This window comes from Balaenoptera borealis (genome assembly GCF_965194805.1).
Source record: "Balaenoptera borealis genome assembly, chromosome: 21".
Lineage (NCBI taxonomy): Eukaryota > Metazoa > Chordata > Mammalia > Artiodactyla > Balaenopteridae > Balaenoptera > Balaenoptera borealis.
This window is the reverse complement of record NC_138880.1, coordinates 8,527,132-8,554,153: the sequence shown is the minus strand read 5'-3', so window position 1 is coordinate 8,554,153 and position 27,022 is coordinate 8,527,132. Positions and strand designations below refer to the sequence as shown.

Below are 27,022 nucleotides of genomic sequence, written 5' to 3'. Positions count from 1 at the left end.
GCCTTAAATTAAACTCCAGCCTCGGTTAAACTCCACTGGCCCACACAGGTAGGAGCGAAGTCACAGACTCTGTTTAGAGTTAGTGGGAGGAGCAGGCTGGGCAGTGCGGACCGAGAGAGTGTCCAGCAATAAGCAGATCCCATGAGCCAGCACGGGGAACACGAACTTGGGGATGAGGCTTCTCAACACTCACCTTATGAGAGTGACCCTGTGACCTCTTCGAGGAGTGCCCCTTCCTCCCAGGCTGCCTTCAGCCGTTGTATCTCATTCTGCTGGAAAATGAAGTAAGCTGTGTAAAAATTCAGGAGTCTATTCTGAGGCCCCATGGTGAAGTCTGTGGGAGAGAGAGAAAGCCACATACGGTGGCCTGGGATGGGGGACAGTCACATGAGATCACAAGCCACATTGGACCCTCAGCCTGCCCTTGGGGACTCCTGGTAAGTGCCTGGTTTGGGACTGGCACTTGGTCGTCTGACGAGGCCATGAGGACGGCATTGGAGCTTCAGGGTAGAAGGCACCCTGTACGTCAAGGGGGCTGGCTTGGATCTTGAACTTCTTAATCTCTACCTAGTGGCCTCCTGCCCCAGCTCTCAAATCCTTGATGACAAATGGCTCAGCAAAACGAACACACTTTAACACTGTTTGGAGCTCCAACTCCAAATCTCTGGCCCTGATGAGCTGAATTAGACCCTTGAAAATGCTCAGGGGATGCTGCCCGCTTGTTTCCCTCCCCCTGGACCTGGTACTACTGGCTCCACTTGGCTTCTAAGGATGGGGGTGACTTTCTATCATATCAGCCACACAGAAAGAAAGCGCCCAAGGGTCAGGCCTGAGCCTCCAGTTTCACTGTCTCTGCTCATCCGAGGACAGTTTGGTCTCGGCTGGCCTCCTGACCTTCCACCGGCTCACTGGCGGTGAGGGCAGTAGCCTCTGAGAAGAAGAGAACATTTATCCTCTTGCACTGAAACCATCTGGGGCCACTGTGGTGGCTCCACCACATGTGTCCAGCGCGCCACTTTATTCTCCATACGTATTGGAGCATCTCCTCGTGCAGGCATGCGGGAGGAGGGCCAGGGTCCCGATCTCCCCGTAAAGTTAGGGCGGCAGTCACGGGCCCTGGGTCATCACTCCCTCCGTCGCACGCCCACGGCAGATACCGCTGACACTCACGGGTCTCCTCCTCCACATCACACCTGCGAGTCTTTCCCAGCACAGCCCTTGAGGCGGCATCTTCCAACAGTTTCATTGTTGAGATAATATTAATAATTAGAGCAATATCTGGGGTAAGAACAATGGTAACATCATCTCTCAGGTACTTACTTAAGGTCTTTGCTGAATGCGTTACCTGCATTATCTGTTGAATTCTCCTGTCAACCTAACCAAGAGGATACAGTTGCTAGCCTTGTTTTACAGGTCAAGACTCTGAAGCCTAGAGGGGCAAATAATGTGCCAAAGGTCACAGCACTTACAGATGACAAGTTGGTTTTCAGACCCAAATTCCTAAGGTTCCAGAGTCAGACCAAATCCATTACGATAAAATCCACTGCTGCTCCAGAAGGCTCTTCCTGTGATTACGAGTGTCCTTTCAATACACTGAGGTTGAAGTTCTACTTGGAGGAATCCGCCTCCCGGGGTGCTCCGGAGTCCCTGAGGGATGGGCAGGGAGGAGAAGACCAGGGTGCACCCACCCTCCCCAGTGCCCACCCACCCCTTCCCCCTAGTCAGAACTACTCTACTCTCATCTTGGTCTCATACGAGACCCAGATATATGCTCTTGCATAAGATTTAATTCAAAGAAGGATTTCTGTTGTTGAAAAGACTTTAAAAACCACTGCCTAGAAGTTAGAGAATCTGACCAACAGAGAAGCGTGAAATTAGAGAGCCAGATTCCTGTTCTCTGTCTTCTGAGTTAAGTCTCCAGCTCCCAGTTGGGAGTCTTGTCCAGGAGACAGGAGTCAGCCATTCCACCCCATTTTGCACATCCATTTTGTCCCATAATTTCCCTCCCCAAGGAACATGTTCCAGATTCGGCTCTTCCCACCTGCCGTCCAGCTTGATGCCCCAAGAGGTCTGTTTCCCGTGGCTGCACAGTCAGAGGTTATACTTAGAATCAAAATGTGTGTGTCCCTGGTGCCCATCCTCTGCAGAAGGGAAAGGCTGCGGACTGGTGCGTTCCAAACAGGCTCCCTCAGGATAAAGGGGGCTGACACCTCAGCAGCTTCTGGAACAGGATGAGGTCACCTCCTTGACTCACGTCTACAGTAAACTCTGTTTCGACCTGATATTGCGGGGCCCTCTCTTCCTTCTCACCTGTCCCTGGAAAACTGCACTGTGCTTCCGGGTTCCGGTTCCAGGAGGATGAACTCACAGGTCCCGAGGAGAGAACAAAGCCTGAAAAATGTGGCGTGAGCTTGTCACTGCCTGAAAGTACTGAAGTTCTGTTTTAGACTGTCATGTAGTTTTCCCCTTCTATCCCCTGATATCCCTGTGATTTTTTTTTCCAAGATAAAAATAATGGATTTTCCCTCCAAATCTTCTGATTCAGCCAACGCTATGGCTTCAAGTATCCCCTGGACGACTACTGTAAACTCCTGGCCCAGGTGGAGAAACATGCCCCTAAGGTGGAATTCGGATTCACTTTTAATCCTCAGCTCAATGCTATATAAAAATAGGGAGGCGCCCTCAGACCCCTCCATATGGGAGCAGGACTCCCGTGTGGCTTTATAACAATAGGATTTCAAAACTGGACATGAAGTAGGGAGCATTTTCCTTTACTTATAAGGGAGGTAAGGAAAATAACAAGAGTTACCTGGCTTTCTCAAGTTCACTCAGCTGGTTAGTGGCAGTTTTCCTACCATATAGCCTCATTTTCAGCTTAGAAGTATTTCTCATAAAATGTGGGCCTTAAGACCTTTTGAGATTCTCAGAATTAAAAGTAGTGAGTGGCTAGGATGTTAGTATCTATGTTATTAAGGGGTAATATGAGAGAAGCCTCAAACTTCACTGTAGCTAAAAGTTAAAACACTTTGGGCTGCAACATTTTCAAGCAGAAGTTCAAATTCTGATTGAACTGATTACATTAGATATTAGATATATTAGATATTAGATAATATAAATCTGAGTATATTAGAAACACTATTCAAGTTTAGAAGTCCTAAAATGTTTCATGCACATTTCAACTTTGATATTTTCTTGAGAAAGAAAAAAAGAATGAAAAAAAAAAAGGAAAGAAGAGAGGGAGGGAGGGAGGGAGGAAAGAAAAAAGAGACCCATAATGGCAGTGCCATGGAACCCCGAATATTAAGAATATAAGATGAGCTCAGAATAAGGGTGACATGTAAATCCCATTATTTTCCCCAATATAGAATTGCAAGCCTTTTGATGTCAAAACTGAAGAAATGATATAGTCAAAAGCTAAGCCTCTCTCTGTTAAATATGTAAAGTACATGTTTCCCTAGAGGCATTGATACCAGGATAACCCTAGAAATTACACCTTTTTTTTTTTAATCAGTGGAGAAATATTCTAACAGCATTATGTTTGATCATTCTACATTACGGCCACTTGTTCTTAAACGGATTGTGGTCCAATCTGGATTTACCTCCTCCGCTCCCTCCTAGATTTCAGGGGGCCAGATCCATAAGCACCCTTCTGGGTAGCAGGATGAAACAGAGAGGGAATATAAGGAGGTGACTGTCACTCAGGGGGTTCGTTCTTTCAGTCTGGACATTAGGATGGAGAAGGCGTTTAAAGTCATCTTTAATCTGAAAAATATTGTAAAAGTTCTTTTTATTTTCTCTTCATTTACATAGATTATATTATGTCCTAGGTCTCCTTCTCCAGTGGGCTCTACATTTTGCTAACAGTATTTGTTTATTTGTTAAAAATCAACTGCCAGTTGCACTCAGTATTCTGACAGCTGTTTTTGCACTCAATTTTAAAAAATTATTTGTAATAATTAATTGTTTGCAGTAATCTTTGCACTGAATATTCTTACACCTGCCTGGTCCAATGTGCTCCTGAAGATGTGAATGTTAAGTAGACAAAGTCTGTCTGAAAGAACACATCATTTAAGGCATGTTGCTCAGAGTGTGATTTGAGGACCACCAGTGTCAAAACTACCAGAGGTGCCCTTTAAATTCTGATTCCCACTCCCGTACATAAATTCTGATCCAGTAGATCTGGGATCCCAGAAATCTGGTCTCATGAATATCACTCCAGGTGATCCAGGTACATGAACACCAGTGTCAAAGACAGCACAATTCAGTAGTGTGTGCTGTATATCTCATTTAATCCTGCAAACAATGCTCCAAGGTGGGTATTATCATGTCATCTTTAAAATCATAAAACTATGACTGAGAAAGAATACACGAATTGTCCAAAGGTGTTTCGGTCTGCTAGGATGTGCCAGTCCAAGATTCAAACTCAGGTGTGTTCCGTACAAACAACTAGCTCTAAAATGGAGAAGAATAAAATAGAGTAAAAGCCAGTGGCCATGGGATCACAAAGAAAGGAAAATTTCATTCTGATGAGGAGGCCAGTATAGAGTCTGCCAAGAGGAAAGATGAACCAGATGTTCTAAAGCAAAGGCATGAAGGAGTAAAAGTGTCACTTGAGCAACTGCAGATAGACTAGTGTGCACCGGAGAGAACGATGGCTCATGGAGATGAGCTCAGAAAGAGCGCTGGTGTCAGATCTTGAGGGCTTTGAAGACCGTGGAAACGAGTCTGAGCTTGATTTTACTGCAGGTTCAAGGGATGGGTGGCGGAATCTGATCTGTGTTTCTAGACAATCTCTCTGGAAGCATTTTGAGCAATGGATTGTAAATGAGAAAAAGACTAGTAAAGAGGTCTGTCTCATAACCCAGACTTCAGAAGACAAGTCCCTGAATTGGGGCGTGGAGAAAGTGAATGGTAAAATTTCTCAATAACGATGGAAGTCATTATTTATAATGAAAACAAAATTACTGATTTTTATGTAGGTGCTATATAACCATGTAAATTCTCATTTCTACTGGAATAAAAGTTCGATTTAGATAAGACAAAGGGTAGGAAATTTAGAACATTATATAGATAACAATGGATTTAAGAAAACCTCATGGGCAATTATTACAATGATATTTCCATGTATGTCACTGCCTAGTCAACACTGAGTGTGTGGGAATCCTCTGGGAAAACAGTTTAAGAAAATGGCTTGGCTTATTCAGACTCAAGCTGCTTTCAAACTAAGTTGACCCACACGTCAATCTCTGGCTACATTTTGATGCCAAATATTCTGAAATTCCATTCATTTTATACTCCACACCTACTGTTTTCAAAGTACACCGTAACAGCTGTGGGAGATTAAGTTAATACCTGTCCTCAAATAGGTCAGAATCAAAAGGAATATAAGTAGATTCACATCTGGAAGATTCAAGTGTAGACGCCAATAGTAATATCAGTAGTCCCCTAAGGAAAATCTCTAGAAGTCTCATTACATATTTTAAATACATGTTGATGATTATTAGGGTATCTGTGGCCTGATACACTCCTCTGGTCATTTTTGGAAGCGGGGACACCCTTGGGGTCAGTGTCATTACCCCTCTTCTCCTACTATTACAGTGTAAGTCCTCCCCAAAAGAGCAGGAACGGGGTCAGTGCTATTTTCTCTGCGCTTTGCCTAACCCAGTGCCCTACCCAAACTGCCAGCTTTTGGATGATTTTAATAATGATAATGAGAGACACTGCTTTGTGCCATCAGATCCATTTCAAACAACGATGCCCACTAAGTCGCCACGTCTCTCCTCCTCCACCTTCTGACTTTGCACATGCCTCGTCCTTGCTTTCCAGGCGTTCTACAATTACCATGTTCTGGAATTACTTCAGATGCTGGTGACAGGAGGGATAAGTTCTCAGCTGGAACAACATTTGGATAAAGAAAAGTTCTGTGGGCTGAATGACAGTTACTCTACCGTTTCACCTGGAAAGATGCGGTGTAAGCTGGGGCTTCTGTCCTTAAACCAAACCATTTTGTCGGACATTCAAGTGAGTCAACTCTTCTCATAATAGAGTGTCCTAACCTCCCTGAGTTTTGGAAATTGATCCAACCTGTTTGGGTTCCTAGATCACCTATAGCATATAAATAATAACAATAATAATGACAAAAATTGATTTATATTCATAGTGTATTTACAATTTACAGTGCATTTTCACGTGATAACTGTTTTTTGCAACAATTCTGAGAGATCAAGCCATTGTTAGTATCCCCATCCTCTGGGTAAAAAAGTACACAGGAAGCATCAGAGAGGTCCCATAACTTTGTCCCTTGACAAGGATTTTAATAATAAGTGTAACGTTAATATTCACTGAACATTTGCCCTGGGCCTGTCTGCTTTGTTTGTTTGTTTGTTTCTCACTTAGTCTCTCCAAGGGTTTACATGGTAGGCATCGTTATTAATTCCATTGAACAGATTAAGAAGCTGAGGTGCAGAGAAACGAATACTTACCTGAGACCGTATTGCCTACCAGTGACCAAGCAGGGTCCCTCTAAGGCAGTCTGACCCAGGGCCTGCCCACTCTCCCTACGCTTGAACTACTAAAGAAATCTGATCTGGACTTCCCTGGCAGTCCAGTGAATAGGACTCCACGTTTCCAAGGCAGGGGGCACAAGTTCGATCCCTGGCCGGGGAACCAAGATCCCGCATGCTGCAGGCCATGGCCAAAAAAAAAAAAAAAAAAGAAAGAAAGAAATCTGATCATGTCACCTGAAATCAGGCAGAAGGATTCCACGTTTGGGCCTAAGAATCTGACTGGGCTAGCTAGTGAAAAATGCTTGAGTTTTCTTAGTCCTCTCAGCTAACAAACAGTAGATTGTAGCAAGGAAGAAAATAATTCTGGCAAATTCCAATGAGGCCTCTGGGCATTTGGGGATCTGTGTCGAGCCCAGGCTGCAGTGAGGAATGTACTGGTCAGCCTGCCTTTTGGTTTAGTTTTGAGTGACGTGGCATTCGACTCCGCGGTGTCACCGTCAGGGGCCGGCCTGTAGAGGGACCTGAGCAGAACCCCTTCTTCACAACCCTCTTCCTGCCTCTGTGTCTGCTGTGTCTCGGCAGGTACTGCCAATAAGGGCGAACCCCACGCTCTGTGCCTCTGAATTCCAGGTGCAAACAACATTCCAAAGCTCCCTCCATGGTCCGGTCCTTCGAATTTCTGTGGTCCTGGGTTCCTCATCTCAGGTTGACTTGTGAGTGATTCTAAGCCCTGGACAGCTGCCACTGGCCACTTCCTGTGGGAACCAGATGTGGTCAGCCCTTTCTTCTCCATTTATGTCTGGTCCTCTGTTCTTTACCCTGAGGAATCACAGAACTAAACAGACTGTTCTCTTTCGACTTCCCTGAACGCACTGGCTGCTGCTTTGGGGCCTGCAGTCTACTCGTAGTGCCTGTTGGCAGTAGCTTGAGAGCAAGGTCAAGAGGAGGATGAGAGGGCCGCTCTCTCACTTAACATCCCAACTCATTATGTGCCTTAAAAACGGAATTTTCCAACCTGGTGCTCACTGTGACTTCTTGATCGTTACCAAGACAGCAGTAGTAATAAAAACGAGCATAGCCCCTTGCCACACCACGCCCAGACAGGCTCCTGAAAGACCAGAGTGGTAAAAACAGCTGCCGGTATTAGATGCTCAAAACTCATGGTGAACCTGATTTCCAACCCACTTGCTACTGCCACCAGAGAGGTATTAGGAGGCAGCTCTTGGGTCTTCCAAACTTCCACTGGGAGAAAAGGCAAATGACACTCCAGTAAGTGCTTGTTACAGCTTGATTCGAGTGCCACCAGACATAAGTTTTTCTCTCTTCTCTCCCCAGCCAAGAAGGACCTTTGGGCAAATATTCTGCGGCTCGTTAGATAATCTTGGAGTCCTGTGCCTGGGCTTATACCGCATGATAGATGAAGAAGAGCGCAACCCGGAGCACAAAAGGGGAGTCTGCTGGTGTAGAAAGTGCTGGCCACCGCCCAAGCGTAGGGGCCAAAGTGACTTCATTCTGAGTGAAAGAGACGGCCAGAGCTTAGGGCCCCCAGATGCAACAAAGGGTGCTGGGGAAGTAGATAATGGTGTAGGATCAGTATAAATAATATGAATGAACCCTGATGATTGGGATCCAGGTAGTATTGGCCATGTAAGGAGAAGGGCTTCTCTGTCCCCAGTGAAATTTGAAATGTAGACCCAGATTTTCAGTCAGGGTTCTTTTGTAACTTACCCCTCATCGATGCCTGTGTGACTTTTTAAAGCTGAAAAGCCACTGTCCACACTGGCAAGATTTACTTGTTCGCTGCCAGACTCACTGGGTAAATATTTCTTGAGTGCCTTTTTTCTAACCACTGTGCTTTGTCCATCTAATATATGGGAGTGATATGTAGAGATTTCAGTTTAAAGAAGATCATTCTGACAGTAGCGGGGAAGAGAGAGAAAATGTGTATGGAGGGGGGAGGAGAAAAGAAAGGGTACTGGGTACCAGCTACAGACAGCACAGTAATGTAGGTCCAGACTAAGAGTCTCGTGGTGGGAATGGGCAGCACTCAGTAGAGAAGAGAAATTAAAAATAATAGAGTGGAAATGGATTGATGAACCTGTTTCAGGAGGAAGGGGAAGGAAGTCAAATCCCTGAAAGTGGAGTAGTCATGAACACGAAGAAAGACAGCTTCTCTGCTCGCAGGAGAAAGAGAGGAAAAGAAAGGATGCCAAGGCAAACCTGGCTGTGGATGAGGGGTGTGCTTATGGAATGTTTACGTAACACTAGGATTTCTCGGTGACGTACAGGCATAGCCCTGGCTGAGAGAAAAGAGGGGGAAAGTTTCTAGGGAGTTGAGAAAGACGTAAAAGTTACATCAGTCACTGAGAGGAATGGAAAAAGGAGTTTACTGTGGATCTGTAGAAGCAACAGTGCAAAGGGAAAGGACGGGGGATGGAAATAGCCTGAAGAGCGGATGTACCCAAGCGTAAGGAAATGAGAGAGAAAGAACGAGGGGAAGTTGTGGTCAGAGAGTGATTTATTGAAGGGTAAGATTTTAGAGGCAGGATGTGTCAGGAAATTACAACATCAGTATGTGGCCAGGAAAGTGGTTGGGAGATAAAGATCACTGGGTAGTGGAAATCAAAGAAATTGGTCTGCGTGTTGGAGTCGTAAATCACGGAGACACTGCAGGCACGTAAGGTGACGGTGGCACTAGAGTTTGAAAGAAAAAGTGTCCCATGTGCCAAAGGCCTAAATAAACATGGAGGTGTGTGGATAACACAAATGAGTCAAGAGGAGGGTGACAGGGCTGTAGAGCATGGACCACAAAGATGGGGGGGAGCAGGGATGCTCTGGAAACAGCACTCGGAAGCCTGAATGATGCTGATCCCCCACCCCCGTCTCTGTCTGTCTGTCTGTCTGCCTGTGACGGAGCTCTCTCCGCTTCCCCCAACACCTCTGGAAAACCTGTGGACCGTGGTAATTGGGAGAAGGTGCAGCCCATACTTGGGCGGACCTCAGGGAAGGAAATGATATTCCTGTTTGAAAGAGAGTACGTGGTTACAGCAGATCACAGAGGTTACAGGGGACTCAGTGGGCGAGAGGAAAGTGGGAAGATTATTCAGTGAAAGATCAGTGGTGACTTGTGATGGGTGCTTAGGGAAGAAGAGGTGATTATTCGGGGCAGCACTGAAAGTCGTGCAGGGTTCTGCTGCCTTAGCGTTCTGACAGGGACACGGGCGTCTTCATGAATCTGACTCATGTTCTCTGAGGATTTGCCGTGTGCCTGATTTCCTGCTAAGACATCCTGCTTCTCTGCAGATTCTGTCCACGCAGGTCCAGGCTCTGGGTGATCTTTGAAGCTCATTGACATTCACTATTTGCTTACCGGTCAAGGTTTCAAGTAAACCTTTGGTTATTTTCTTTTTTCTCCATTGGCCAAACTACATTCTGTGTGAAAGTTGGCGGCATAAACATGAAAATAGGCCTAACCCAGGATGGAAATATCTGGCCTGCACGTAATCTTCCAGTTTTGATAAAGCTTGGCTAAGTGCTCAGAACTGTGCCTACCGAATTCATTAGGGTCGTGGATATTAAAAGCAGAGAAACATAGTTGGAAAAGCCATTAGAAATCAATTAGCCCAAACCATAGTCCCATCCCTCTCCCATTAAAATGATGAGAAAAGCAAGGCCCGGAAGGGAGATGGCATGCCTAAGGTCAGAGGTGGCTGGTTTCAGAGGCAGGGATGAGGACTAGTCTCCCGGTTGCTAGCCTGGGACCTCTCCTGTTGACCTGTGCCAGAGAGTTGTGTTTTTTTTTTGTTTTTTGTTTTACTATTAATCAGAAACCAAATAAAGCAAAGCAAAACAAAAACGTTTCCTCTTTTGGCCCAGCAAAATGGCTTTCTTATTCTGGCCACTGCCTGCAGCCACACTGTCCCAGCTGCAGGGGCTCAGAATTCATCTTTGGCTTTTCTTACAGGTTTGTGATTACCCGGCCAGAAAACGAGTTTATGCTGCTGCCCTCGGATCTTGTGTTTTGCGCCATCCCTTTCAGCACCTCCTGTTACAAAAAGGATATTTCACCTCCAAGTCCGTGTGAAATTATAAATATGGTGCCACTGACAGAAGAGATGCTTACAGACATAAATTGTCCTCCTCCTTCAGTTGACCAGGTCAGCGAGACTGCAGCCCAGCCGCCCAGTATATCAGTCTGTTCGCTGGAGCCAAAACCCATCCCCGCTGGTGATCCTAAGCAAGCAGTATTGACTCCAAGTGGTAAACTCTCATCCCAGACACATCCAGGTGAAACCACGAAAGAAGATGGAAAGGAAAACATGGAGGAAACCACAGTGGAAGATGCCTCTGCCTATCCAGAGTCAGACTAGACCTGCTGGTATTTCCCAGGAGCTCCTGGCTCACTCCTTACAAGGCATCTCCAGAGATGGTGACTTTGAACACGGAAGGAAAAGATGGACGCCCGCCATTTTTGTGCCCATTGCTGAGGGTGGGATCGGCAAGCCCACACTGTCTGGGAAGAGACAAAAGTCCGATCAAATCCCACTGGATCTGGTGTGATAAATAAAGAAATAGATGAGAAATGCCTCTCTAAGGGAAGTTCATTGCTCTGTGGCTCTTGAGCAGAAAACATGATGGTTGGACCTGTGTTAAAGACATTCTTCAGTACTTGCTGGGTTCCTCCACACAGGGAATATAAGAAGTAATCAAGGTAAAAACGAGAAGGATTTAGACATAAGAGACAAGAAATAAAGTGCCCCCACATCAAGCGTCTTACATTCTTTATCCTCAAACAGGCAAGTAGTGAAGTAGTATATTATCATCTTCTCTTTTTCCCTCACGCTTTTTCTTTCCTCATCTCTTTCTATAGGAGGTGAGAAAGACCAGATGGGGAGATACTTGTTTGAATTGGAAACAAATTTGTGTATAATTAAAAGCTAGGCACACCCTAGCACAAGAATGAATATTAGAGTATACTCAAGATGGGGTACCTGGATGAAGTCAGGTAGATTGAAATATACAGCCTTTCAAATTCCCTAATTCAAGAATAAAGACATCATCTCATGAGAGGTAATAAAGCGTTTCCCCGTGTTCCAAAAGGAACCAGTTCACTTCCCTGTAAACCTCATCTTAAAGTCATTTCATCTCGGTATTAGTCTGTTAACACAGTAAAAGTTCAGCACATCCAGGAAGTATTTACTCCCAGTTGGTGAGCCTTGTAAGCCTTCTTGTGTTATAGATACAGCATAGGTAGAAGGGGGGAAGAAAGAAAGTAATAAGCCATATTTCTCATAAATGGTTTTACGTAGTGTTTATTATATCCTTGACATTTTCCTCAACATCCTTGCTGATTTGGTATCACTACCTCCATTTTACAAAGGAAGAAACTATGTCACAAATAGGATTCCCACATAAAAGAAAGGATACCCAGTTAAATTTGAATTTTAGATAAACAACTTTTTAGTATGAGCGTGTCCAAATTATCTCACTTAGCTAGTAAGTGATCAGATCGACATTTAAACCTAGTTAATTTGACTCCAGCACCTATAGACATTTGCCTCCAGGCAAAATAGAAGAAATGAAACAAAAACATTCATCCACAGGAAATAAAATTTTGTATTAGTAAAGCTTTGGTTGTAATGAAATCAACTTAATATATGTGGAAAAAAGAGTAATTGTAAGGAAAGTTGTCAGAGACCAAGGAAATCCTCTTTTAAATTTTTTTTTAAGCTTACCTAGATCATCTTCATCCTTCTCTTTTTACAGATTGACTTTCTTTGTTTTTCCGTATACATGGCAAAATATATTTTCCTGCAATTCCAAATTTATAGATAGAGTTATAGGCACATCAAAGATTTAACTGGTCCATCTCTGCCTCTCAGATCCTGATTTCTATAAGGAAGTATGTAGTGGGCTCAGCTTTGGCTACTCCATCCCAGCTATCAATGGATGAGGAACAGGGTACCTCTGAATGGAGGACTTGTCCTCGGGGAAGGGAGGATGGTTCATGGCCTGGGAGGATGTGCCACCAGACATGTACTGCAAGGACAGTACCATTCCTCTGGCCCATTCCCCGAGCCATTTTATACAAAAGCATGTTTAGTAGAACCAAAATATTCCTAGGAAGGGATGGATTAGCCCTACGCATATTCAAAGTCCACAAACCCACTGCTATACATATATTGTCTAATCTAAATTTAGCATGTGAACCTCCAGAGTAAAAGCTTAGCCGTCAAATGATCTCATTTCCAATGCAGCAGAGAAATTTGAATGAGAAGTTCTTTATTTGGCAGTATATTAGGTGAATGGGTACCAAAAATATGGCTAAAGAAAGAGTGAGGTATATGCAACTATAGCCAGTATTTAAGCATTCATGTTGCCAGTCTTGAAAAATAAAACTGACAGAGGACCCCTCATGTGTCAGGTGATTCCATGAGTCCAGAACCAAACCCTTTACATATAGATGGCAACATTTTAATACAAGTCATAACACTACACCCTTTGGTAATATGGTGGATACTTAATTCATAATGATGTTCAATTCTTATCAATAGAAGAACTGATATGAAGACAAGAGAAAATGTGCAAGGAACTTAAGAATATGTGGCCCAGTGGTTTTTAAGATTTTTTAAGACTTTGACCTTGGTGAAATTGTATGGAAGCTACAGTCTACCTCGCCAGAGAAAAATAATATATGCACGTATTACACAAAAGTCATTATATAGGTCAGAGGGAAGTCATGGACCACTCTACAGTTTCTCCATCACCTTCCTAGATCCCTGATGTAGGCCTTCAATAACCAGTGGAGTGATCACCAGAAAGAACACAGGGCAGGGGAGTCAGGAGACCGGAGTACTTGTTTTGGATACTTCATTAAACATTTGTGATCTTGGGCAAGTTCTTAAGTCTCTCTCAGCTACTTTCCCAGCTCATTTTACTTTTTTTTTAAAGCAGAAAGTTGAACTGGAAGATTCTGAACATTACATCCATCTTCATTCATTTGCACCTATATTTATTCACGACTTGCCGTGTGTCAGGCACGGTGCTAGATGCTGAGGATAGAGCAATCATGAAGACAAAGTTGCTTTCCCCACGGAGCATAGACACTATACGGAGGAGGGAGAAAATAAATGAATGAATAAATGAACAAGATAATTTACAGATTGTGTCAAATACTGTGAAGAAAGTAAACATATTGATGTGACAGAGAATTGTGGTGGTCAGGGACCACTGAAGGGTGGCAGCGTCCTGTGGATAAACCATTTCAGTAAAAAGAACTTGGCATGACCAAGAAAAGAAAGCAAGTCAGTGTGGTTAGAACTCAGCACATAAGCCAGAGGGATGTAATCTCTTAATCAGGAGAACAGATTACATTTTACTCTAAGTGCAATGTGAAGCTCTTTAATAATTTTAAAGAATGCAGTAATGTGTTGTCATTTATATTTTCAAAGATTACTCTGGCACTTACGATTTCAGCAGTATGACTAACTGAATTCAACTGGATTTTCTTCCTCCTACAAACACTGAGAAATGGTAGGTAAATTATAACAAAAGAATATATAAATATATAACACTACTGTACAGTACATTGAAAAATGGTTAAGATGGTAAATTTTATGTTTTTGACCGCAATTTCAAAAATCGTGGTATACATATAAATCAGTACAAAGAAGTGAATTCGTAACCTTATATGCATCCCTGGAAATAGACGAAAACTAATTAATTAAAAATGAATGAGCTAATTGCTCAATGTAGCAAATTGAAGAAATATTAGTAAACTAACATAAATCTAAAGAGATTTTACATCACCTTTCATATTTCCCAACATAGTTGTCCAGAACAGGAAACCAGAACACAAATCCAGAGTCTGCTTTACTTAATAGCTAAGCATTTGTTATTTGGGGAGATAGCAAAAATGCCCCCTATCCAATGGATCTTTCACATAGCCTAGAGAAACACTGGAGCAACAATTAACAGAACTGGGGAGCAGGATGACTAGGTTACCATGAAGAAGCTGGAGGGGAAGACGGGACACTCTCTTCAGGATTTGCTGTTCAAAATGTGGTCCCCAAACCAGCAACATCTACAGTACCTGAAGGTGGGCTCCATCCCAGACCTGTTGAATCAGAATCGGCATTTTAGCAAGATGCGTAAGTGATCCACACGTTAAAGTTTGAGAAGCAGGGCTTTCAAGGGGTATGTATGTGTCTTTGTATGTATGTGCAATATAGGTATGTGTAACATGTATCTGTAATATACATTACACATCCACACAGACACATACATATATACATATGCATACATACATAAATACACACATGGTGGCTTCTGGTAAGTTAAAAGATCTGGAGGTTTGGTTTTAATGAAAACTACGCCCTCCAACCTTTAGCTATTTGGCATGTTCACTTCTGTTTAAGACCTACAATACATTCCAAACATCTCTAGTTAGCTATAAAACCCTTAACCTGACTACCTTCGAACCATAAAGGAGTTAAGGGAGGTTGGAGTTCAGTCAAGTTGGTGTATATTTTCCTGGAGGAACAGTAAATAACCTACAGCTCAAAGGCATGGGTTGTTTCTTCCAAGGCAAAGAAACAAAAAAGCCCACCCTCTAAAAGCACTCTGCTTGGGTGCCTAGACCGTCATGCTTAGGGAGCACGGGCAAGACAGGAGAGGAAGCAGGAGAGGAAGGAGGGCCGCGGGGATGGGCAGGAGAGAGGGAGGGAAAGCCCTCACACTAATTAGGTTTGAAAGAATACAGGATGAGTCCAGCCACTGCCTGCTGAAAAGAAAGGAACCGGAGCAGCTGATGCTGTGTTCAGACTAAACTAACCGCAAGTCCCCTGAGGACGTCACAAGGTAAACCTGATCGTCTCTGTCATTTACAGTCATTATCAGGCAGACTGCTTCTGTAATTTTACTGGGGCGCCAATTAACAGATCCCTGAAGCTAGGGGGAAAATGTCCCAGCCCTCCAAAGGTATTTCAAAAGGAAAACTCAGGCAGCCTCTGCGCTGCTGTCTTCTGATTGTTGCCTCTGTCAAGGCAGGGAAGGGGGATGACGTCATACAAGGCCGGGCTACTCGGGTCCAGTGAGTGGCTGGAGCCAGCCTTTTCTCCGCCTCTGTTTTCTCTCTCTCTAGCAACCTCAGTTAGCCTCCGGAGAGCCCAGCAAGCCTTATTTCTTTCTTTTCTGAGATACGGAAATGCTGACAAGCTTTCCCTCTTTCTCATCTTCAAGAAAATATCTTTGCAGCATTTCATCTTGCAAGAAAGTGGGCAAAGGCCAGCTGATACACCAAGAAGGCAGCCAAGAAGGACCACTCATCTCTGAAATGTATTACTCAGCTCCCATCCTTCCCAACACCATTCTTTCTCTTGCCTTCCTGACACAATCAGACTTTTTAACTAGTTGTCTACATCACCACTTTACTTCCACAGCTCTGATTCACTCCTTAAGCCACCCCAACCTCTGTCTGTAAACCCCATGATTCTGCTAAAAAGACTCTTTCTAAGATCACCAATTCCATTTAAGTCACTCACTAGAGAATATTTAGTACTAGCCCAACTTGAAGGCTCGGCAGAATTCAGCATAGATGATCCCCGCCGCCGAACTCCGTTCTGAAACATTGTCTTCCCTCGAGTTGCGTGATACAACAATCTTTTAATCAACCTTTTACTTTCCTGACTATGCTTTCTCAACGTCCCCTTCAGCTCTCCTTTTATACAACATGATTAGGTATTAATATCACTCAAAACTCAATTATGGACTTTCTTCTTTTTTTACTCTCAGGGGTCACTGAGTAATCCAGATAATTAAACTGGAGAGCGTATACCTGAAATTAAAGGACAGGGGCTACTTACCTCTAGCCATTATTTCTATGCAAGAACGTGGGCCTGGTTTTGCTAGAATTTTTTATTTTTAAGAGAAAATGAGAATTCTGATTTTTATATAAAAATATGATGCTTTTTAATTTATGTTTCTGGTCATGAGAGAGTAGCTGTAGCAGACCAAGCCTCATTCCAACAAAAAAGTTTATAACTGGTTAAAAAAAAATTTTAAATACCTGTTTGAAGTAATCACAGAGCAACACAGTCAGTAAGAACTTGAAAGTCTAAGATCCAAGAGGAAAGAAAACCATTGAGGTGAGTTCACCATTCTGTGCTGTGTTTCCCTCAAGGCATTTGCCAATCAGTAAGTGGTACCAAACAAGAGATCAAGTTGCATTTCAAGGCTAAGGGCTTTCAGCAGTTTCTTGGGGGTAGGAGGGGGAAAAATTGGGGTTGAGTGTTATCAAGGCAGCTAGGAATTGAGAGGACTAAGTTTTAGAGAAAAGAGAATGGAAACACTGAGCATGATTCTGTGCTGCTTTTTTCGTTGAGGATATTATTTATTACTAATATTTGCAACATAAGAGGCTGCGAAGACAAAATAAAAGGCCAGCTAAGAAGCTAGAAAACTAAGCAGAGCTTTGACCCATCTCAGAGTGCTGAGGAGGTGAAGTGGCATCTGAGGCCTGGCAAGGGTGATGGGCCCAGGTTAACAACCTTTGCTCTCAGCTGAGATTCTTGAAAGGTCTTCCTTTAGGATTACTTCAAACTAGTAGACCAGTTCTCACAAAGCCTGAAACCAGCTTTAATACCTCCCATCCACTGATTGTATCAAGGGGACCAAGCCCTACTCTAGCTAACCTATGAGTAAACAAATAAATAGATTCTAATCTGCTGGAAGTTAGCATTATTCAGAGTTTCTACACGTTTTATACACCGTATCCAGTACTCAATCAGAATGGCTGGATTCAGTCTCATCTCTGCCTTATTTGATGCTTTTCCCGAGCAAGCTACGTTAGCCTTCAGACACACCAGCAAGCCTTGCTTCCCCCTAGTTCCTGAGATACAGCAATGTCGCTAGCCTCTTTTATTCCATTTTGCCTTCAAGAAATAAATAATTACCATGAATGATACTAGAGAGACTCAAATGACCAAATCAAGAGAAAAGAAATATGTAATGTAGACAACTCACAGATCTAGATATAATACACAAGACATAGATTTTAAAGTAACTGTGATGAACATGTTCAAGAAATTGGATGACACTTCCAGTCAGGCGCCGGGTGGCAGTGCCAAGGGATAATGTTGCTCTGATGCGGGGAAGGGTGGTGGATTCCACCTGCTTTTTTTTTTTTTTTTTTTTAATGCACAACGTGAGAGTTGAAAGTTAAGGTTTTTTTAAAATTAATTAATTAATTTACTTATTTCTAGCCGTGTTGGGTCTTCGTTTCTGTGCGAGGGCTTTCTCTAGTTGCGGCAAGTGGGGGCCACTCTTCATCGCGGTGCGTAGGCCTCTCACTGTCGCGGCCTCTCTTGTTGCGGAGCACAGGCTCCAGACGCGCAGGCTCAGTAGTTGTGGCTCATGGGCCTAGTTGCTCTGCAGCATGTGGGATCTTCCCAGACCAGGGCTCGAACCCATGTTCCCTGCATTGGCAGGCAGATTCTCAACCACTGCGCCACCAGGGAAGCCCAACCACACTTTTAAAAAGCAGGGGATGGGGGAAGATTGGGTGGGAATTACCGCTCAGTTCTTCTACAATTGGCACAGCAACGGGGGCCTGCGGACTTGTTCCATCCATCAAGAGCATCAAGTACGTCAAGGATGAAGGATGCCGTCGTACAGCACACCCAGCTCGCCGCAGCTGTGGAGAGCCTCAAGAACATCTTCTCGGTGTCCCAGATTGTGAGGAGTGGGGGTCCTGGACCTCACTGAACAAGGGGCACTCCTTCAGGCCCACTGGAACCTGATGGACCTGGGACAGGAGTGTGCTCCTGGGAAGGGCTGATGTACGAACACCACCATGTGGACATGACCCTCATCCACAGTGACTTTGGGAGCACACAGGGGCTCTCAGATGAGCTGGCCAAGCAGCTGGGGATGGTGCTGCAGAGGTCGCTGTTCACCATCCCCCAGGACCCCATTTTTCTGGTCTCTGTTGTCAGGATCATGGAAAGGGAAGAAAAATTGATCGGTGCATACTTGACCAAAAAAAATGCAAACTAGCTTTGTTCCTCTTGGGAGGTCCAAGAACTGGAAGGAGGAAATGTTTGTCATCTTGGACAGAATCACGAATGCTAGAATTGAGGGCACAGAGGCAGAACCCCAGGGAGTCCAACAAGGTGTGGTTCATCTGCCACCTGGAAATCATATGGAAGCATGTCCTAGATGATCCCATTGTTGCCAAAAACCTGATGGTTGCGTGCTTTTCTCCCCATTATGAGATTTTCAGAAACCTCAACCACCAAGCCCTGAGAACCTGGATGCAGATCTCATAGGAAGATCTAGAAGCAAGTGAGATTATGAGCCTGTTTGACCTGGGTCTTAAACCCCTATACAAGCGCAGAGATGACTGGGAATGTGGAGCTGGTCCCAGAAGTGGACGTCAATGCCCTGGAGCTTTTACTTTCTTCAAATGTGGTGTCTGAGCTGCTCCATCTGTACATGTCAGCTTTCACTTCAAACATCATTGTCTGGCTGCAGAAAGCACTAGACACAGACACTACAGACTGAATGAAAGAGACTGAGCCCAAAGCAGGCCCAAGTGGGAACACTCCCTACCACCATCTTCCAGATGTTCCAACAAATTTTGTAAATTACTACTCAGATAAGTGAAGATTTGAAAACAAAGTACCAGTTTGTGTCTTCAGCAAATGAATTCTTTCTTAAGTAGACACAGAGTTGACGCTCAGTTGTATATAGAACATCTGAAAAATTGGCAACACCACACTGTTATGTTCAGGATATGATAGCAATCATCACAACTGTCAGAGCTTTAAGGAACCCCTAATCAATTTTAAAAGGAAGTATTTTTAAAATGAAGTGGAAGAGGGCGCGTCTCTGAGCCAACCGAACATGGATGGGATTTTAGACACCGTTGTTGCGAGGAGGCTGCAGCAGGTACCAGGAAGGGGTCTTCCAGGATCTGGAGCAACATCTCGATGAGCTGATAACAAAGAAGTGGCTGTTAGGCTCAAATGCTGTGTCACATCATCTGTGTCACTGTGGAAGAATATTTCAATGATTTTGCTGAAACTAAAAATCCATCCAGAAAGAGGGTGAGAGTGAGTGGTGGTGGGTACCTGTGGGCCATCACGCAGAAGCACGTCTCATCCTGGAGCACCAAGGAGTACAAGGAGGTGCCGAGAAGACAGTCAGGGAGGCTGAGCTGCTCCACTTCCTATTCCAGAAGCTGGCCTCTGGATTCAGCAAACATGCAGGTGAGCACAGTAACACTCCTGTCACCCTTGCAGAAGTTGTGCCTGGAAGTTTCAACTCTGGTCAGCAAATACCCAGACATCAAGGATGGCCACATTGGCACTGCTGGCCACCCAAGGGGACGGCAGCCAGGACATGAAGCAGACCATCGTCAGGAATCTGGAGCAGGGTCCAATGGCAGGAAAATCCAAACTATGTGCCCATCTTCAAGGAAATCGTAGTTCCGAGTCTGAACGTGGTGAAGCTTCTCAAGTAACCCGTCGGTTTCCAGCTTTGTGTACATTATTCTGCACTCATCGTCCCCACCCTCAGAAATGTATTAAAGCAAAAGTGACTCTTGATGGTTCTCGTCAGAAGTTTCAGGTCCTCAAGGCTGTCACCTGTCATGCCAAGCGTGTTGTATGCAAGGTGCCGGGGCATGTGACTTCTTGAAGAACAAGTGCCCTGCTGGCTGTGGTTCCTCAGGCTTTCACATTTCTGTTGTAAACATCCTTTGTGAGGCAGGACTCTGATGGAAAATGCCTCATGGTTGATTATCATGGTGGAAAAGGTGTGTGGAGAGGGAAGAGGCCCTGTCTTCATTCACTGTGGATCTTCACTCAGAGACATGAAAACAAAAATTGGAGAAATTTACCAGAGAATGATGATCTATCAAAGAATTAGTTTAAAAGTACAAGAAGTAAAATTATAAATGTAATAGTTGGGTTTAACAACTGTTTGAGTAGAGAAGAAGGTAAAATTAGTGAATTGGAAAACAGGTTAGTAGAAAAAAGAGTAAATCATGGAAAAAATGCACAAATGTGTATACGAGACACATGGCACATGGTAATAAGGTCTAAAATGTACTTAAAATTTCAGGAAAATGGGGGGGGGGGAGAGAGGGAGCACACGGGATAGAGAAAAATATCTGAGGAAATACTAAGAATTATCCTAAACTGAAGACGTCAACACACACATTTAAGAGGAGTCTCTGTGAGCCGCAAGCATGAGAAGTGAAAAAAACTCCTAAACACATCATAGTAAAAAACCTTCAAATTAAACTAAACTAAAAGATTTTAAAGGCATCTATAATTTTTAAAAAGACACATTATATATCCAACAAAGTTATAAAAGGATTGAAGGTTGACTTTTCTACAGAAACAATGGAGAAAGGGAATAACACATTTAAAGGTGTAAACAAAGAAAACTAAGGACCTATCATTCTATACCCAGTGAAAATATCATTTATAAATAAATGCAAAATACAAAAATTACCAAACAGAAAGTGAAAGAATTTATCACCTTCAAACTAATACTAAAAGAAATACTAAAAGGAATTCTTTAGACAAAAAGAAAAGGTTCATAAAAGGAAGTACAGAAATGCAGTAAAGAATGAAGAGCAGAAAAAGGTAAATATATAGATAAATACAAATTAATATTGATTTTTTAACAATATTAATATCATTTTGTGGGATTTAAAATAAACATGAGAGAGAGATAAATGGAACTTAAGATGCCTAACATTTGTACATTGCTGGAAAATGGTAGAAAACAGTGATGAAAATACTAATTCATAGTAACTTTATTAAGTGAAAGATGCACATTATAATCTCTTGGGTAAAGATTAAGAGAATAATACAAGGAATGCATAATGAACTATGAAAGAGCAAAATGGGAAAAAAAAAAAAACCTTGATTAATCAAAAAAAGAGGACAAAAAAGTAAAAAAAAAAGAAAAAAGGCCAGTAACTATCAACTAACAAAATAGTGGCTGCAGCAATTTACATTCTTTTGTGGTTTCAAACAAATTTTAGAATTGTTTGTTCTATTTCTGTGAAAAAATGCCACTTGAATTCTGATCGGAATTTCATCATATCTTTAGATGGTGGGGAGAGTGAATCAGTAATCAAAAACCTCCCAATAAAGAAAAGTCCAGAGCAAGATGGCTTCACTGGTGAATTCTACCAAACATTTAAAGAATAATTAATGCCAATCCTTATCAATTGCTTCCAAATAGAAGAAGCTAGCAATGCCTCAAAGCACACTTCCTCTGCAGGGTGTATTTGTTCTGCAGGGGAAGGGCCCTCCCAGAACACCTATCAACCCCAGCGACAGAAGCAAAACTTCTAGTTGATTTTGGCTAGAAAGCAAATGAGATGTTTTCACGCGTAATTTTGATCACTCTGGCCAAAAGCAATGCTATGTAGGGGCCAAATGAAAGTATGACACAGGGGTGATGTAGGTGGATGCCAGTCAATTAAAATATTTTTGAATTCCAAAACTATCTCGCATTTGAGGAGTGACAGTTTGAAGGAATTAGGTAGGAAAAAGCACTCTTAGCGTGTATACTGGCATCCTTATGGAGGGCTTCCCTGGCAGAGACGGTGGCATAGCGGCTTCACAAATCAGATTGGATGCTGTCTGTGTGGGGGGAACATACACAGTTTATGCCATAAAATTGTTTATTTGCTTCTATAGTTCTTATATAACGCTCATATTTCTATGCCCTTTCTTTAGCTTTTCTTAAAATGTGACTTAAGGTAATCTATTATAGAACCAATGAAATTATACTTCCTCTACATGGATCTCCTCTGGGACCTGGCGGGTTGTTGTCTCTCCATGGTGACTGAGTAGGGTTGGTCCTGGAAGACCAAACTAGTGCCTTTACAACCAGGAGAGAGCTAAGCTCCTATGTTCCCCTATATCTGGCTGTCTTCCACCACAGCAGGGACTGTTCCATTATTTTGAACAGAAAAGGCCAATCACCTTAATAGTTTAACAATTCTTCTAAGTGGTCAGTTGATTGTATACATGGATTGTACCTGGGTTCAGTGCTTGGATCTGCTAACGGTAAAGAGCGTCCACATAAGGACATCCGCTGACTCAGGGTTAGGTGGTGGGATGTGGAGTCCATGCAACTCAGTGCTGCACAGAGCAACGATTAAAATCTGCTTCCATCTGACCCATGGGGATCGAGTGCACAGATGTTTGAGAGACGGTAATTCTTGCTGTGGGGTGCCTGAAAGTCACCCTTATTCTCATAAAATCCAAAGCAGGCAGGCAACTATTATCCCAGCTGACTGATTTCTGTTGTCCTGGATCCTAGAATAACCTTGGAATAAGTTTTACTTTGATAGTAAAGCTAGAAGACACGTACTCCATAAGCCTGGACTTTTGCTGAAGGGGCCAGAAGCTTAATCAGGGGTAGGAGAAGAAACTCTGATTCTTCTGCAACTTCTGTAGTTAGGGATTTGATTTAGAAGTTTCCCTTAATAGATATACACAAAGTAACCCACACTAAACCCACTTACATCTCTATAAAATTATAAGTACTGAGTTGACTGCTACTGGCATTGGAAATCATGGGTCTAAGCAGTAGCGTGCTCTGAACCATGTAGATTACAGTCACCAAAAATCAGATTGGATGCTGTCTGTATAGAAGGAGTAGAGCCCTTGATCAGCAAACCCTGCCCAACATTGGTGGTGGTTACATCGTTGTTGAATTCTGCATGGCGCTAGAAGGCTGGTCACTTTGTAATGTACAAGGGAAACTAGGGTCACTTAAGGCAATGGCTATTTATCAACCATCATGGAAGTGTTTTAATAATACATCAACCATGCTTCTTTTTACTAGAGCCCAGGGACAAGACATCCCTCTGCCCAGGATCCAGACAACTCGAGGACAATGAGAAATGGGGGAAATCTGAGACAGTTGTAAAACGTCTCACTCCTTAAATGAAATCTAGCCACCTGAGTGGACTGCAGTCACACTGGAGACAAGAAACTTTTCGGAACGAATTAATAGACGGAGATGGATGTTTTTTCTTCATCATTTACCTACTAGATGCATCTGGCCACATTTTCATCAGTTTGCACCGCTTCACAGGTAAGGAGCTCTTAGATTTGCAGGCTGGTACACAAAGGAGGGCAGCAATGCCGAATGAACGGCTAGAAAACAAGAAGAAACGGGGGGCTGGCGGAGGGGTTGTGAGTTAGGGGAAAGCAGAGATTTGATTCTGAAGAGAAAATGCTTACTGGGTCAAGGCCGCTTTTGCATAATTCTGTTATCACCAGGAAGAGGAGAAATAATCATATTAGGTGAGTGCTATACTGCTTGATGTGGCTTGTCTTACGTTACTTTTGAAGTCAGACAGGTTTAATTGCTTTGTGTGAGCGAGTTGTTCAGAAGGCACCCTATCAATAAGGCAGTTGCTGCCAGAGCAAAGCAGGGAAGTTTTTGATGTTGACAATGACATACAGTGTTGTGCAGAAAGGAGTAATTCATTCCGTCACAGTTATGAAAAAGTCATATGTGTGTTGCCTTGGGGAGCAGAGGCAGTGCCATCTGGGAGGGTGGCCTCCAGGCGGGCCGGCCGCGGGGTATCAGCATGCTGGTGGGTCAGCCCATGAGCAAGGGCAGACCTTTCTGGAGCCTCCCTGTCCTCTGTGTGGGAAAGTGGGCATCCCCACCAGCAGCTGCAAAGGATGCTATCAACATCCGCTCCAACTCATCTTCTGTTTACAGAGCCTGGGCAGCTCGTGAATCTGCAATTAGTTTCTGCCCACCATTGCCTCTCCCTGAAGTCCAGCACAGTCCCCAGTAAGGCTGTCTTCATCCAGGGCTTGGCTGACTCCAGGTGAGGCTTGTCAGAAAGTTACCCACAGTGTACCAGAGGTGGCCAGGGAAACGTTTTGGTTCATCTTTTTCAACCTGGATCCCACTGTAGAGATACTCAGTATGAGGAAAGAGAACAAAAGCTGTGGTCTTGTGAGAGCCAGCTGCGAATGTCTTCCAAACTCCAGTGATGTTAGTTGCTTGAAACTGGCCCTAGTGGTAGTATTTGCACCATGGAAAGCAGCAAACTCTACAAATAAGGGGTTTGTTTGTTTACTTGGTGAGAGTTGGTTGTTAAGCATCTAGTAGCACAATACCAGGTGAGGTGCAGAGGGCAGAAAGGGGAAGCCTGGAATTTAACATCCTTAATTACCCTCTGTACCCCCTCTCCCAGCGGCTGCTCGGATGGCTCAGCTGAACCTCTCCTCTATAGCTTGACAAGCACCGCAGGCCATGGCTCTCCATAGAAGGTTCCGTGTGTGCCTTTCTCTTCAACCAGATTTGTATTTTAGAAAGGTAACCCGGGCCACACTGTGTTGGGTAGACTAAAAGGGTATAAAATCAGAGATCATAACAGAGGCAAAGACATCAGATAGTAATCTAATTGCCCTTGTCCAAATAAAAGATGATGAGACCCGAATTAAGGCAAGAGAAATGGGAATAGAGAAGAGAGGACAGATCTAATAGAGGTTCGAGAAATAGAGCTGGCAGGCCTTATTGATCAATGAGGTGTCAGGGTGAGAAAAAGACAAGAGTAGATGATAACATCCAAGTTTTGTATGATACTGCCATTCCCCAGGACAGAAGGAGTTGCAGATTTTGGTGGAAAATTGATGACTTTAGAACAAGTAGAGGGGCCTAAGAAGCAGGGAGACGGGGCCGGCGCTCATAGGAGCAGAGTTGACTTGAACGCATTTTGAATGTCAGCACATGGTGGTAAGTGACAGCAGGTGACAAGAAGGGATCACTCAGTGATGGTATGAAGTGAGAAGAGTCCAAGGAAGAAACATGCATAGAAAAACACAATATGCAAAGACACATGCAGAGAAATAAGAGCCCACAGAGGACAGGAGAAGGATGGTCAGTGAAGTAGTGGAGATCTAGGAGAGAAGCAAAGAGAGAAGAGAGTCAGAGAGTTGGACAGCCATTAATAGAAAATGTCGGGTCAAGGTCAGGAAACATGAAGTCAAACAAAGACTGCAGGTGTTTGAAGAACAAGTGAGCAGAAAGTGGAAATAACAGAAAACAGTGAAGAAGAAAGAATTCTAGGCTTGGAAGGTAAGCAAAGCCACTGCCAGTAGATTGTAGATGGCATGCAAGGTAAAACACTTATTTGCTCTTCCAAACCTAAGCACTAATGCTAGTCCAACACAGAGTCAAGGGAGGACTTTATTTTTGCCCACAAACTTGGTCATAATTGTATGCTTTGCGGAAGGGACCAATTGCCACAAAGTTGCCAACTTGGGAAGGAGAAAGGGAATCTCCCTTCCTCCTTCAGTAAGGTCTAGATAAGGCAGGAGAGTCCGTCAAGAGCACAGGTCTAAGAGCACAGGCCTTAACACGAGAAATTACGTCTCTTTCTGCAAGACCAGAAAAATGGAGGTGAGAATAAGTGCAACTATAGATAGCTTTTGGATGCTGGGCATTGAGGGAGTTTATGCCTAATATTATCAGTTTTCTCATAAAGTTCCCAAAGTTTGAGAGTGGCAGGTTTCTGATACAAGCATCCTGAGGAATGGGAGAGGGCATGGCACTCCATTGTAAATTAGTAAACCTACCTTATATGCATTATATTTGATGCTCTAATGAACAGACATAATTTTATTGTTCTGTGTTTTTTGTATATTTTGTGCCCCCTTTGGCATCTTACTATCACACATATAATAGCACATCTTACCCAGCATTACTATTACTCATTTGACTACCTACCTTTCTATCTAGAAGTAAACTTAGAGTAAAAAGAAAGGCTTCTAGCCCAGATTGCCTGAAGTATAGTGGGTGATTAACAAGTATTTGTTGAATTGATGAATGATTGAGTAAATGAGTAGATGTCTGAATGTTAGTCCAGTCTTCCCAGCTAAACTGTCAACTGCGTTGTGTCTTAAATTTGGTTTGATTCCTCACCATTTTCAGTACATACAAGCTGCACAATCAGGAAAAATTTAAATGAACCGGGCAGCTTAAAGACCAAAGTGTTGATGTAAAAATCAAGAAATGCATTCTAAGAGAGAAGCTTGAGATGAGGGAGGAATGGAGCTCAAAACCAGCTTGACCTGTAGAAGAAAATACAATGATCTTCCCCCTCCCAACAGTTTCAGTTATTGATTGTTTTTCAAGTTTAAAGGAAAGTATCCTTTGAGCATCCAGAGCCTCAGGGTTTCCGTTTCTTAGTGGAATCAGCAGGTCACGTGGAAGGATTACCAGCATCCCTCACCCAACCTGTTCTCTGGCTTCTTGAACCATAGTCCCCATGGTCTAGAGACTGAGGCCCAGAGAAGGTAATCAGTTAGTGTCAGATGTGTCCCTGCGTCATGGATTTCCTAGCTCTAAACCTGTGCTCCCTATTGCCAGCCGTCTGTACTGACAGAGAGAAACGCCTCAGGCAGGCAGTGAGAGGCGGTTTCTCTCTACCCTGCTCTGAGGTGTCCCATAGCAAA

General features: G+C 43.5%; 1 protein-coding gene and 1 pseudogene across 7 annotated transcripts in view; both read left to right on the top strand.

Moving 5' to 3' along the window:
• The window catches only part of KCNU1 (potassium calcium-activated channel subfamily U member 1), a 171,998-nt gene extending 161,304 nt beyond the window's left edge, over window positions 1-10,694 (top strand). For 5 of the 6 annotated variants that reach the window (XM_082374953.1, XM_082374954.1, XM_082374956.1 and 2 more), the window contains 2 exons: window positions 5,827-6,021; window positions 7,842-10,230. In XM_082374953.1, coding sequence (XP_082231079.1) covers window positions 5,827-6,021; window positions 7,842-8,105 — 459 coding nt within the window. In that variant the 3' untranslated portion in view covers window positions 8,106-10,230. Of the gene's footprint in view, window positions 1-5,826; window positions 6,022-7,841; window positions 10,231-10,470 lie in introns of those variants that run through there. The other variant, XM_082374957.1, reaches the window with a different exon arrangement.
• A 7,464-nt stretch (window positions 10,695-18,158) lies between these two features.
• LOC309619496 (exocyst complex component 3 pseudogene) overlaps window positions 18,159-27,022 on the top strand; it is a 51,829-nt pseudogene continuing 42,965 nt past the window's right edge. Inside the window, exon 1 of the transcript XR_014249862.1 lies at window positions 18,159-23,636. The product of XR_014249862.1 is annotated as an exocyst complex component 3 pseudogene (transcript). The remainder of the gene's footprint in view (window positions 23,637-27,022) is intronic.